The sequence below is a fragment of the Ruditapes philippinarum genome, unplaced genomic scaffold (assembly GCF_026571515.1).
Source record: "Ruditapes philippinarum isolate M1 unplaced genomic scaffold, ASM2657151v2 ctg8499_1_1_1_1, whole genome shotgun sequence".
Lineage (NCBI taxonomy): Eukaryota > Metazoa > Mollusca > Bivalvia > Venerida > Veneridae > Ruditapes > Ruditapes philippinarum.
The window spans coordinates 4128-17662 of NW_026865940.1; the positions used below are offsets into that span (position 1 = coordinate 4128).

Sequence of the window (13535 nt, forward strand, 5' to 3'; positions counted from 1 at the left end):
AGCCTGTGCATCCGCGTAGTCTGATCAGGATCCATGCTGTTCGCTTACAAACTATATAACAAGTAGAGAAACCGATAGCGAAACAGCGTGGATCCTGATCAGACTGCGCGGATGCGCAGGCTGGTCTGGATCCATGCTGGTCGCAAACCCATTATGTTGGTTTTGTCTGGACGCGGCTCGTATGTTTTTGACACCAAGGGTAAGTGAATTAACAGTTAACTGTTAAACTTAACACTTGTCGGCCATATTACATGCAGTCATACACATTCTTTGTATTAATGTAAATTAAAAATTTTGACAATTATTTTCATTTTATTTGTTCATCTAAATGTATTATGATTTAAAGAAAAAGAAATGTTTGTTTCCTATTTTTGTTTAAGATTTGTATTCATTTAAGAATAGGTTAATATAAATAAGAAATATATAACAACATGTGTATAGAAACTAAAAAAAGTGAATAAAATTGAAAAGAGCGGAGTCTTTAAATTGACTTATGTTTGCATCATATAATGGGGATTTGTATAAAAATAAAAACTGCGAATATAAAACAAGTATTCTGCTCGTTAAATTATCAAGACTGAGAAACAATTTTATCTTAAAATTTATTAAACCTATTTTTTAGAAGTACTAAGCAATTTTCTTTTAAAATATGTTAATCTGTTAAAATCTGAATAGATAAAACATAACCTATTTTTGGCTATCAATTTCATAAATTACTATTAAAATAAATAGAATTTGAGTGTCTCTTTTCGATATGATCTTTCTTGCACATTGTTTCGCACCCCTGCTGTTAAGTGATAATTAAGATCGCTCAAGATTATAAAGTCCAATTAGTTGACCAACCAAGCATACATAGGTCGTGTCACACACACTGATTAATCCCTTTGTACTACCATGTCCAGGGGCTGTAATACCTTGACATATTCGTTGTTTAAATAGTCGTAATTTTTAACTCGGTGTCTTTTTTTACCCTGAAGGGAAGTTATGATTAACGCATTTAACTAATGCCCTTTCATCATTTTTTTTGTTTTGCATTTTTCATACAAATTATTAATTAAACAAGATACAGTTTAGAAATCAAAATCAAACCCGTAACCTCCCAGTCTAAATTTAGGGATATATCCCTGCTTTAATTATCTGATCCGACGGCCATATTGGATAGCGAAACAGATTAAACAGTGTAACTAAAGTTTTCTAAAAACAAATCAGTTTAACCCTGAAATAAGCTGTTGTTCACAAAATGCAACTATTCTATTGATCGCATATTGATATTGCAACGATAAAAAATAACTTTTAACCTACCTTGTTTGCAATATTCTGAATTTTATTTACTATCCATTTCCAATCCCGTTTTTTCTTTTTTCATTTCGCCCGCGCTATTTCTGATTGGTTAATAGGATTCACGTGATACAAAACCAACGCTTTAAACTCATTGGCTGTTTTGAAAACGCGTGATATGCCTAGATACCGTTTGTGTAATAAAGCATTTAGCATTAATAATGCCACGGATTTATACTAAGGTCGGTGATAATGCGAAAGAAACCAGCATACTAAGACCTTTATTCGATCCAAAATAATTCAATATTAAATTGAAAATATCATGTATCCATACACGATAACTTTGCATATATGTATAACATAACCATTGATACTTTTTCATAGGTAAAACTTTGATTCTAATGCTCAATCGGTTATTTATTTATTTTTTGATAATAATAATAATAATAATAATAATAATAATAATAATATAATAATAATAATAATAATAATAATAATAATAATAATAATAATAATAATATTGATGACGATGATGATGATGATGATGATGATGATGATAATGATGATGATGATGATAATAAAAGACGTTTTAGAAGCGCTAAGAAATATTTATAAATTACACAAATTTTTGTGACAACAACAATAAGCGGGTAAAACAAAAGACCCACATTAAATTAACATATAGGACAAAAGCCCCCCACCCCAGTCCATCAAACAAAAGCCCCCCTAAGGTTTATAGACCAGACTGATTACTATCTATTTTTATACGAACTTGGGTTATACTTCAAATAAATCTAGACAAGTATGCGCTTTTCACTTTTATTTCCTTGATAAGCTTTGAAAAGCGATGCTCTGAAAATATTCATTTACATTTGTACTGCACAATATATAATAAAGTAAATATAAAAACATTAATATCATCAATGAATTATAAGTACGAATTACACAATAAATCAAATTAGAACTTTTGTACCTTTAAATTTAAATCTTAATGTAAATTAATTTTTAAAACAATTGCATTTATTTGTTAAAATACCTCAAGTTCCAGATTTAAACTGACGAGATTCTGAATAGACGGAGATGGACTGGAGGGGGGGGGGCTTTTGTCCTACCTGTATTTTTGATGGGGGGGGGGGGGGGGCGGGGGCTTTTGTCCTACCGTGTAATTTTTCATGGGGGGGGCTTTTGTCCACCTTGTCATTTTTAGATGGGGGGGGCTTTAGTCCGTATCCCCATTAAAATAAATAAATTACTTACTTACTTACTTATACACATAAATAACGTATAAAGTTCCTTTCACATTATTTGCGGATTTCATAATTAAACTAAAACTTTATTAGTATAAGAATATTTGGAGTATCGGTAAAAATTCGAAAGTCCAATTTAAAAAGTGATTTTACTATCAATATGTAATTTAGTATGTTCTTAACTTGAGTTTTTAAATCAAACTACGACAATTTTTATTTTGACAATTTTTATTTTTTTAAACAGAAATTTACTTTTACAAAAACTGTTTCCTAGATACATAATTTTATTTTAACAAGGTAACAAATGTTAATTTACATAGCACGGTCATGTTCCCCTGTCCTGAACAATGTTCAAGTCACCGAATTATGCAGAAACAGGGCTGATGGGAGACGAGGAAACTCGGGAGATGCTGATGATATTTTTCAAGATATGCTATTTCGAATAATTTGACATCATCTATCAACAATACATGTACATACACCCCAGTGACATCCATCTGATTCTAGCTTGTTAACTTAGATATAATGGGACCTGGCGCCAGGTTACTTTAAAGTTTACTTTAAGATAAATCTTAATTGTGTCTTGTTTAAATGACGAATTCCGCCAAATTAAAGGATAACAACAACACGACGCTGCAAAAACATTGGAAAGAATATAGCAGCTATGTCTGTTTCATTTTAATATGTCGGGTTAGAGTCTTTATAATATCTGGAACAAAATCACATAGAGACTCGGTTATGAGATCACAATTTAATTCCCTTATTTCGTACATGAATTATATTAGAAATTGACAGTAAAAAATACCGATAAGACAATCAACACCAATTGCGCTAACTTAACTAATCGGAGAAAACCGACACTCGATATACCCTGCTGCGTTTATGATCAATATCCGGCTTAATCAGTATTGTCTTCGATTATGGCAATACAGCACGTGGCTATTACACAATATTATGTCATAAATGAGACCGCGCGAAAAGAATCAAAATTGGGGAATTCGGAACTTCATAAGATTTCTATTCAAAACTTGTGTACAGAAACGCAAATCTTTGTTTCCTGAAAAAAAAAAATAAATAAGAAATATATGAATAAATGAGTAATGAATGTATGAATAAATGAATGAATGATTGGTTGGTTGATTAAATAAATAAATAAATAGATAAATAATAAATAAGAAATATATGAATAAATGAGTAATGAATGAATGAATGTATGAATAAATAAATAAATAAATGAATGAATGATTGGTTGATTGATTCAATGAATGAATGATTGGTTAATTGATTCAATGAATGAATGAATGAATGAATGAATGAATGAATGAATGAATGAATGAATGAATGAATGAATGAATGAATGAATGAATGAATGAATGAATGAATGATATATCATTGTTTTTTTACATATGCAAGTACATGTATTATATTATGTATAGCCTATTTTTTATAGGACATATATCAACGTAAAATTTAATTGCTGTGTGGACAATCCCGATTTCATCTTCGTGATTTCACAATTATATTAATTTTCACGATTTCAACTTCACAGATTCACGATTTTATTATAATTAATTCATGTCTTGAACATCACAATTTCAACTTTATTAATTTATCATGTTTGGCTTATCATTATAAAATATTATAATGATAATGAAAAGGAAATTACAAAATAACATGATTCACCATAGATGCAAAATGCAAAACAGTACTATCTAATCGTCAATCGCAATTGTAAAGTATTCGCTATTTATATATCTGCGGGTGTATGCTAAAAAGCAAACCAAGCGGTATTGAGCTAGAATACCGCGTCTGCATGTTACAGGTGGATGTCTTACACGTTCTGTGCACTGACGATATTATTTGTACGCAATTGACGCGTTAATAACTCCAGGAAATTTTGCATTGTGTTAATTGTCAAATGTCTGACAAATATATGATCAGACTATTTCTTTACTCTTACAGGATATAGGCTATTCAGAAGTAAATTTTCATTCGCTATTTCTATTTACCGAATCCGTATTTGCACGAATACGGAATTTCGTATTTTAGTAATATACGGGCTTGTTATAAAAATTCCGTATATTAGTAAAATACGGACTTCGTACATCAAAGTTCCCGTATATTACGAGTGTACGGAGCTCGTATACTAGTCATGTACGGACTGATATAATATACGGTCCCGTACATCTCCGTATTTCAAGTTTCCCGTATTCTTACACGTATATTAATGATATACGGAATTCCGTACACTTCCGTATATCCATGTCTTTTTCGCAGTGAAAAAGGTGTTTTTTCTGTGTGTTGCCAGATACACAAAAGCTTGTCCGGACTACTCCTCATTAACTACTGGTCGATTTTATCCAAACTTTACAGGAATGATCAGTACCAAGTCTAGTTGTGCACTGTCCGTCTGTCTGTCCGTCTGTCACAAAACTTGTTCCAACATGAAATTGGCCATCATGAGGCGACACATGTGATCATTCATCGCTCTTGTATTAAAATGTTTCTTAAAACAACTTGTTTATACCGTTCTAAATGATTAAGTATTAAAACATATATATCATGACTAGTAATACTTTGATCCTGAATATTTATTTTATACTTTATCATACTCCATGTTTTGTAACGAAGTTTTACATATATGCCCAAAAGCACCGGTCAAACAGAATTCAACATTTACACATTAAATAGGGGGGATTGATATGTCTAGGTTCTTGGAAGATTATTACAAAAATATATCATTTATGTGTTTTAATTGATACATAACCTATACTTATAAAGTTTTCTTTTCTGTGATTATCACTATGCTCTAGAAAACTTTATAAGGTTTAGTTAAGTATTATTATATAAGATGGCAAGTTATGTATAAAACTCGAGCTTCCATTACGACAAATGGCGCGAAAATAGGTACACTTTTACAGTCTCAAATGTTTGTTTTATTTGAACGAAAAACTTCGATTGAAACAAAACAAATTTCCTAGGCATGACACTAGTGGTGTCAAATTGTTCATGAAGAACGTGTATCGTCATTATTTTTCGTGGGATATATTGCTTTATATGACACAAATAGATTGAGAATCAACCAAATAAAAATCAGACATCATTCTCCCTTGTGAACATTTTATAGCAACTTTATGACGTACTTTCGTCAGCCTGTTTTATCGGTCACAGAATAGATAATCTTTAATCTAAATTAGTACCGTGTGGTGAAAAAAACTCTTATTTGTGTGACTGTATTAAAAAAATAGAGTGTAAAAATCTTTCCAAAGCACTATAGATGTGGCAATGTTGTCACCGGGTAAGGCGAGCAATACCAGTTCATAGCTTCAATACAAATACCCCAAATGTAACAAAAATACATTTTAAACAATATATAAGAATATTGTACTCTGTTTTTGCTATATCATTAAAATGTTTAAAAAATAAAACTAGATTTTGCATTGTTAAACTGAAATATAGAGAGACACACTGCCTAAATAACACCCAAGACATAAAAAGTCAAAAGGGCCATTATTTTACCCTGTACATTGAGGGCTATGGATGGTAAGTGTAAACTACCATCTACACCCACAAGCACCGGTTAAGCAGAATTCAACATTTACACATTAAATTGAGGAATTCAGATGTCTATGTTTTTGGCATTTTTTTTAAATTATGCCATCTATGCGTCTAAGATGTTTTCCATCTTAACGATTATTTAAAAAATACAATACAATCTAAATGTTTCTTAGACTGACTAGGTTTAAGCACTAAAGGCTTTTTCCAGATTAAGACTTACAGTTATATACGGATGTCATTTAGATGTACGGATGCCATAAAATAAAACGGAATGGAATCAGATATAACGAAAGAGATCAGAACATGATTTCCCTTATGGACATTTTATAACACCTTTATCATGTCAGTTTGGTTTATCGACCTCATTTAGGTGATCCTTGATCTAAATGAGACACAAACATAAAAAAAGATTTTGTTTTTTTAGACAGATTATTATCATTTCAAAGACAAAAATGCTTCCAAAGACTTGTGTTGCTATAATATAGAGTGTATAATATGCATCATACTATGAAACTGGACAGTTCTGTTCATGTGCAGTTCATGCCAAATTGTTTGCAGCATCATACAAGTTATTGTTTAGCTTGTTTGATTTAAAAAACGTTAATGTTGAAAACTGCTCGCATCCACACTTTCTTGACACATGTTAACTATTTATTTGCTATTGAAATAATAATTTGAAATAAACATCAATAAGGTTGATTCTATAGTACTAAAAATGATAATATCGTGCAAAAAGTTCATGCTAACAGTGTAAGTCAAATCATATTCATTAATATCATGCATCTGAAAACATTTGAGATAATTTATCTATGAAGGTATATACTTTTATTTCTTTATTTGTATATAGCAGGGATATATAAACACAACACAACCCCGCTTTAACTTACACGATCAACTGTTTGTTCAATTAATGACAATGTATATAGACGACATGCTGAATAACTATTAAGATTAAAGAGTATAAAATATGAAAAACCAAGATCAACAAGGAAGGGCGGCGTTCCAATGAATGCGACCCCCACAACATAGGAACACAAGACCACCGGCAAGGATTCCAGCAGGACACCAAACTAAAAAGGACAGGGCACAATGCAAAGCACGGATGAGGTGATCACCCCAACATTTCACAACAGAAACCGACAAATTGACAGGTCCACAAAAGCAAATGGGCGCAGGGCAAGAGGATTTAATGTGCATATTTTCCATAAGTATTTCCAATATTGTTTAAATAAAACAATAGAAATGTATCATTTGGGTAATCTAATAAATTATTTCTGAAAAAAGTATGGGCATTTCTATGATGAATAATATTTTTTCTCCAGAAAGAATAATCATCTGCTATATAGTTAATCCTCGTAAAAATGTACCTCAACAGCATCCATATATAATTATTCGTTGTATGTTGTCATGAGTGATATAAAACAGTTTGTTTTGGATATAGACAAAAATCTACAATAATTATTCTCTGTGTATTACACATAAAAAACCATCTGTTTTGGTTAATTATATGTTAATTTTAGTTCATGAAATACTACAAAAGGTTTTGTCTATTCATAATGATAAATTAATTGAAATTGTATACACGTCTCCATGCCAACATTAATGTTGAATGCATTTGCTTTCTTTAAAATGTTATAATACTAAAAGTATGCTATTTACATCTGTTTTAAACGGACTTGTCAGAATCTGATTTGTTTCTAATTGCGGCGTAACAATGACATGTCCTGGCCACAATAGCAAAGTAAAGGCATACTCTACCTTTTTAGTAATATTAAAACTGTAAATATATTCATATCCGAAAGAAGTGTTTTTAGACCACATTATTTGATTAAGTATTGACCATAAACTGATAAGATTCCCTCAAAGACAAAATATTTCACAAATCAAAATGATACCATAAACCAGCGCATAAATATTAAATTATTAAATCAATAAATCCATATATTAATTGCTTTCTGCTTGTGCAATAACGCTGTAAGCATAATAATACAGAGTGCTTGGTACATATGTGATAACGAATAATAGCAAAATAACCTTTTGGTTTTGTTTTGCAAACTTTCAAAACGAAGAAATAATTACCATTAGTTCAACATGCACCTAAATTGATGTCATGTTTTAAATATGTCTTATAACGATACTTTGATGTAGTGGACATGATATAAATTACGCTGCATAATTTTGCTTTGAATTGAGTTTTAGTAATATTCCTCTAGGGATATCTTCTTTTTAAAAATAATGAGTGAAATGAAAAAATAAATTCAAGAACATATGAATATTTAATGGAACCGACTAAACTCCACAGAGAATATAGTACTTTCTGAATGTGAACGGAAAGCAATTTCGAAACAAGAGTTTAAAATGACAGGATTGCTTGTTCCAGCAAATATTCAAAAACTCATTTAGATATCAGATGTCTGGAAACATGCATTGAATATGTATTTGATGTTTCAAAATAAAAACGTTTTGAAATTATAAAGAACTTCATGTAAGTATCTACTTGCTGTGCATTGTGTTCGTTTGCTGTTGGTATGGTGTTCGTTCATATAGTGCCTTAATTACTAGAAAAAGGCATTTTTTTCTTCATCATCTGTTACAATAACAATAAACAAAACAAGAATAGAATATTGCAGTAACAAATGTAACATATTTACTAAAATGGATACAGTAGATTATATGCACAAAAGTAATAATTATATTCTAACACTTTGTGCATTGCATATCTTAGAAAAAACGGTAAAAGCTTTCAGACTACAAATAGCATCATCATCCATACTTTAATTTTATTTCGGTCCTAGAACTGTGTCGTATAATAATATTCGAAGGCAAAACTGATGTTTCACCGAGTCAAAATATAATTGAATATTATGTAATTCAAATACGAAAATGACTCATTATTTCAAACGAATTCAAGACCTTCTGAGGTGCATGAATGCAGTGTATAGAATTTGCATAAAGTATTAATATGATTCGTTAATTACATTTTTCACAACATAAGTTACTTATAATGCACATATATTTTTATAACAATATTAAAATGCCACATGAATAATGTATATAATGTTTATCCGTAGACTAATTGTTATGCAGCCTTAAGAACAGAATAATCTTTGTCTGGATACATTAAAATTATTTGTAGCTTTCTGTCTATATAAATGTTCAAGACTATTGTTTCCATTCGAAATCACTTTATTCTATGTTTGTTTGTTTTGGGTTTTACGTCATATCGACACAGTATAGGTCATATCGTGGCGTTCCAGCTTTACTGGTGGAGGAAGAGCTCAGGTGCCCTTCCGTGCATTATTTCAGGCACGAACGGGCACCCGAGTAGAACCACCGACGTTCCGTAAGCTAGCTGGATACCTTCCTCAAATAAAGAATAAGTCCATGTCGGGATTCGAACCCACAGCGGTGAGGGGCAAGTGGTTTGAAGTCAACAACCTTAACCACTCGGCCACGGACGCCCCTTATAATCTTTGGAGTTAATATCAGATACTTGTGTAAACCAATAAAATAACACAAATTAAAACTCAATGTATTTCTTACTTTGGTTAAAGCTATAGTCTTAAAAGGAATTGATTACGATTTGAATAGCATTATTGTTGATGAATATCAATTGTCCCTTAGTTAATAATATAGAAATCACTAACACATCCTAATATCCACCTTCATAATTCAAGCAAGAAAATTGTTACTTAATTACTATTTATCCTGCTCTACTTAATTATTGATATAATTATATTGTCTAAATCTACGTTCTATTAAAGCTTCACGGCTAAAGCCATAATTTACGGTCACTCTAATAATAACACCTTGCCGTTATTTTATAGCTCTCAAGGAAAGCTCTTCTTTCTCGAAATTATACTCCACAGCGTGATGGCTAATTTACTCACCACAATTTGTTTTATAATATGATCGTTTTTTCTACTCCTAAAAAAAGCTCAGATTTATTTTAATATTCACCGAATTGACCTTTAAGTTACAGATATAAAGATAAAAGCACTGTTAGCAGCAAACTATTCATGTGATAAATGTATGTAAATATATCTGTTGCATATAATTTAGCAGATTTCCGACATAGACTATCATAATATATAAATATTTGCATAGGTCTCTGTGGCGCAATCGGTTAGCGCGTTCGGCTGTTAACCGAAAGGTTGGTGGTTCAAGCCCACCCAGGGACGAATTTGTTTTAATTCAAATGATTATAAATATTTACAGACTAAATAGCAAACATTGCATACCATGATAGACGGCCTGATGAGCAGACTCATCTTAGTCTGCACTGGTCGCAGGGGTAGCATTTCAAAGATGAAAAGATAGCAAACAACATTTTAGATAACAATGAAAACAAACTTATCGGACAAAGCGAATTTTATAGCGAATTTTGTCTTGGAGAATATAAGATTTGTACTTAACATCGTAGCATAATCTTTACCAAATTAAAAAATCAAGAACCCATAGAAGTCATTCTTTATTGCAATATACAACTTTGAGGGCGTCGAATAAAATGTATGATGCCGCAAAAATAGGCTGAATTATTCCCTTTTGTCATCTTTGGCATTTTACAAAGTAATAAAATCTTTTGGTTCTATCCCAGACTGTGGCATTAATACTGAAATGAATAAATAACCATGCTACACAAAAATTGTATTGCATTCATTTGTCTGCAAATCAAAATTGTATTTACTCACTCTGAGTCGTGAGTAAAACAATTATTCACTTATCCCATGTAATAATCTTACTAGAAAGAAACCAAAACAACAGAATAGGATTTAGGCATTGTATTTGACAACTTTCAATCGAGCAAAACAAAGAAAGCATTTATATAAAACATTTTAAAGAACTGTATTTATAAATTTAAAACAGAATACCATATTAAATAAAAAATAAAATAAAACCTGAGCTATTAGACTTGATTCAGATTAGATTATTAGAAACCAATTTAAAACAAATAAAGTGTGAAAATTATAAATCCAAAACAACAAGTGCAAACAAAACAATATTCTTTGAAGTTTTACTTAAAATAATGATGATGATAATAATAATAATAATTATTATAATATAGTTGAAAATAATACTTATCTATAGAAAACTATGTAGTGTCCAGGAATGATGAAATTTTAACTTTAAGACGAAAGCAAAGCAATAGATATGCCTTTTGGTTTTTGACTGCATTTACGGATTCTGAAAATAAAACAATGAGCTTTCTCAAAATCACTAAACAAATGGATGAACTATCTTAGCATCACAAAATATAAATCAGTGAGCTATCTCAGCATCACAAAACAAATCGGTGAGCTATCTCAGCATCACAAAATAAATCGGTGAGCTATCTCAGCATCACAAAATAAATCGGTGAGCTATCTCAGCATCACAAAATAAATCGGTGAGCTATCTCAGCATCACAAAATAAATCAGTGAGCTATCTCAGCATCACAAAACAAATCGGTGAGCTATCTCGGCATCACAAAATAAATTGGTGAGCTATCTCAGCATCACAAAATAAATCGGTGAGCTATCTCAGCATCACAAATAAATCGGTGAGCTATCTCAGCATCACAAAATAAATCAGTGAGCTATCTCAGCATCACAAAATAAATCGGTGAGCTATCTCAGCATCACAAAACAAATCGGTGAGCTATCTCAGCATCACAAAACAAATCGGTGAGCTATCTCAGCATCACAAAATAAATCGGTGAGCTATCTCAGCATCACAAAATAAATCAGTGAGCTATCTCAGCATCACAAAACAAATCGGTGAGCTATCTCAGCATCACAAAATAAATCGGTGAGCTATCTCAGCATCAGAAAACCATTCGGTGAGCTATCTCACCATCACGATAAAATTTGTAAGCTATCTCAGCATTAAATCAACTTTGAAAATAAATACTTATCTGCAAATTTGTGTGCTTGAGAAGATTGCAAGCATTTTGTATTTCATCCATGACGATGAGTCGTTAACAAGAATTGGAATCAAAAGCCCTTTGTAACTTTGCAAACACAATAGATCTTCCCATTCTCATGACAAACGTCAAAACCCCATGTCAATCATCGTATGACGCTATAAAACAAAACACAAAAAATAAACAACAACGACAAAATATAAGTTGATCACCTGAAAAATTCTAACAAACAATTTTATATTCCACGATTTAAAACTGAAAAGTAAAGCCTTTGCAGCAAAATTAAATTATCTCAATAAACATGTACACTCATTAACTGATGTAGAAATAAATATATTTAATATAAACAAACATAACAGAATATGTATAATAATTAACAATTGAAATAATGATATCAAATGAATAATAAAAATTTAAAAATAATACTTATCTTAAAATAGTATAATTATATCTGTTGTCGTCTGTATGAAGCCTTGTCAAATCACACCAATGATTTACTCATGATAAATCTATATAACACTTACACAAAATATAAGATTATAAACTAGTATTTAATTCCACAATTAAATCGATCATTGACTGAATATAATCACAAGCATATAATCACTTCATATTATAAAAAGTTATTCAACATAAGCTGCACGAATTCATTAAATGTTAAGATTTAGTGACACAGACAAACGTTGTTTCAAACTGTCTTCAACATATCCATCTTTACCTGTCTCTGAACGCCAACGTCCATGTTTTTTCCACAGTCTATCATTAGTACCAGAATTAGCACAAATAAGAGCTCCACCTGACCTTAGTGAATGCAAACCGTATTGATGACTTTCTAGTCCTATTGAAGTAAGTTTTTGATTAAAAAGTTCCCGTGTTCTCGAGTAAGAAAGTGGAGCATTTTTACGTTTTAATACATACTTGTTAGACTTTTTACACAACACTACAGCTCTAAAAATAAACTGATCATAACATTCCATCAAACCAGCCTCTGTAATATATCTATGTAATAATTGCACCGGGCATGAAAACTTTCCAGTTTTTGCCAAAACTACATAATTTCCTTCTCTATATAAATCTGTTCTAGCATTTTCAATATATAATGAACAATGATCATCTTTGAAATCAATATGACAACGTTTTAAATAAAGACCTTCTGAAATTCTTAGAAAACCAGCAAAACAAATCACAAACAATGTTACAATTCTTAAATCTGCCAATGAACACTTTTCAGAAACAAAACGTTTAATGAGTAATTTCAGCACATCAGGAGTATTAGGCTCTTTTTCTGTACAGGCCTCGAAATCTTTCTTATACAGCCTTCTAAACATAATTTAAGCCATCTATCTTGACAAGGATTTTCTTTAAAATACGCAGTTTCATGCGCCCAATTTATAGCATAGACATTTTGATTTAACTTAGATTTCCCGCATGAATATGTCACGGGGGAGGAAGTGTTACACGAAGGATGGAGTTCTTATGATAACTTGTTTGGAGTTCTTATGATAACTGTCACGGAGTTCCTGGAAAACGTTACGGATTTCTGTGGAAA

At 31.1% G+C, this 13535-nt stretch overlaps 1 protein-coding gene and 1 non-coding gene across 2 annotated transcripts; one reads left to right on the forward strand and one right to left on the reverse strand.

The window, feature by feature from the left end:
• Nucleotides 1-10190: 10190 nt before the first annotated feature.
• Trnan-guu (transfer RNA asparagine (anticodon GUU)) lies at nucleotides 10191-10264 on the forward strand. Its single transcript has one exon. It is a non-coding gene; the product is annotated as a tRNA-Asn (tRNA).
• Nucleotides 10265-12636: 2372 nt separating this feature from the next.
• On the reverse strand, nucleotides 12637-13314 carry LOC132730808 (uncharacterized). Its single transcript, XM_060716856.1, has one exon. It carries the CDS (start codon nucleotides 13312-13314, stop codon nucleotides 12637-12639), a length of 678 nt encoding a protein of 225 aa, XP_060572839.1.
• Between the last annotated feature and the right edge of the window lie 221 nt (nucleotides 13315-13535).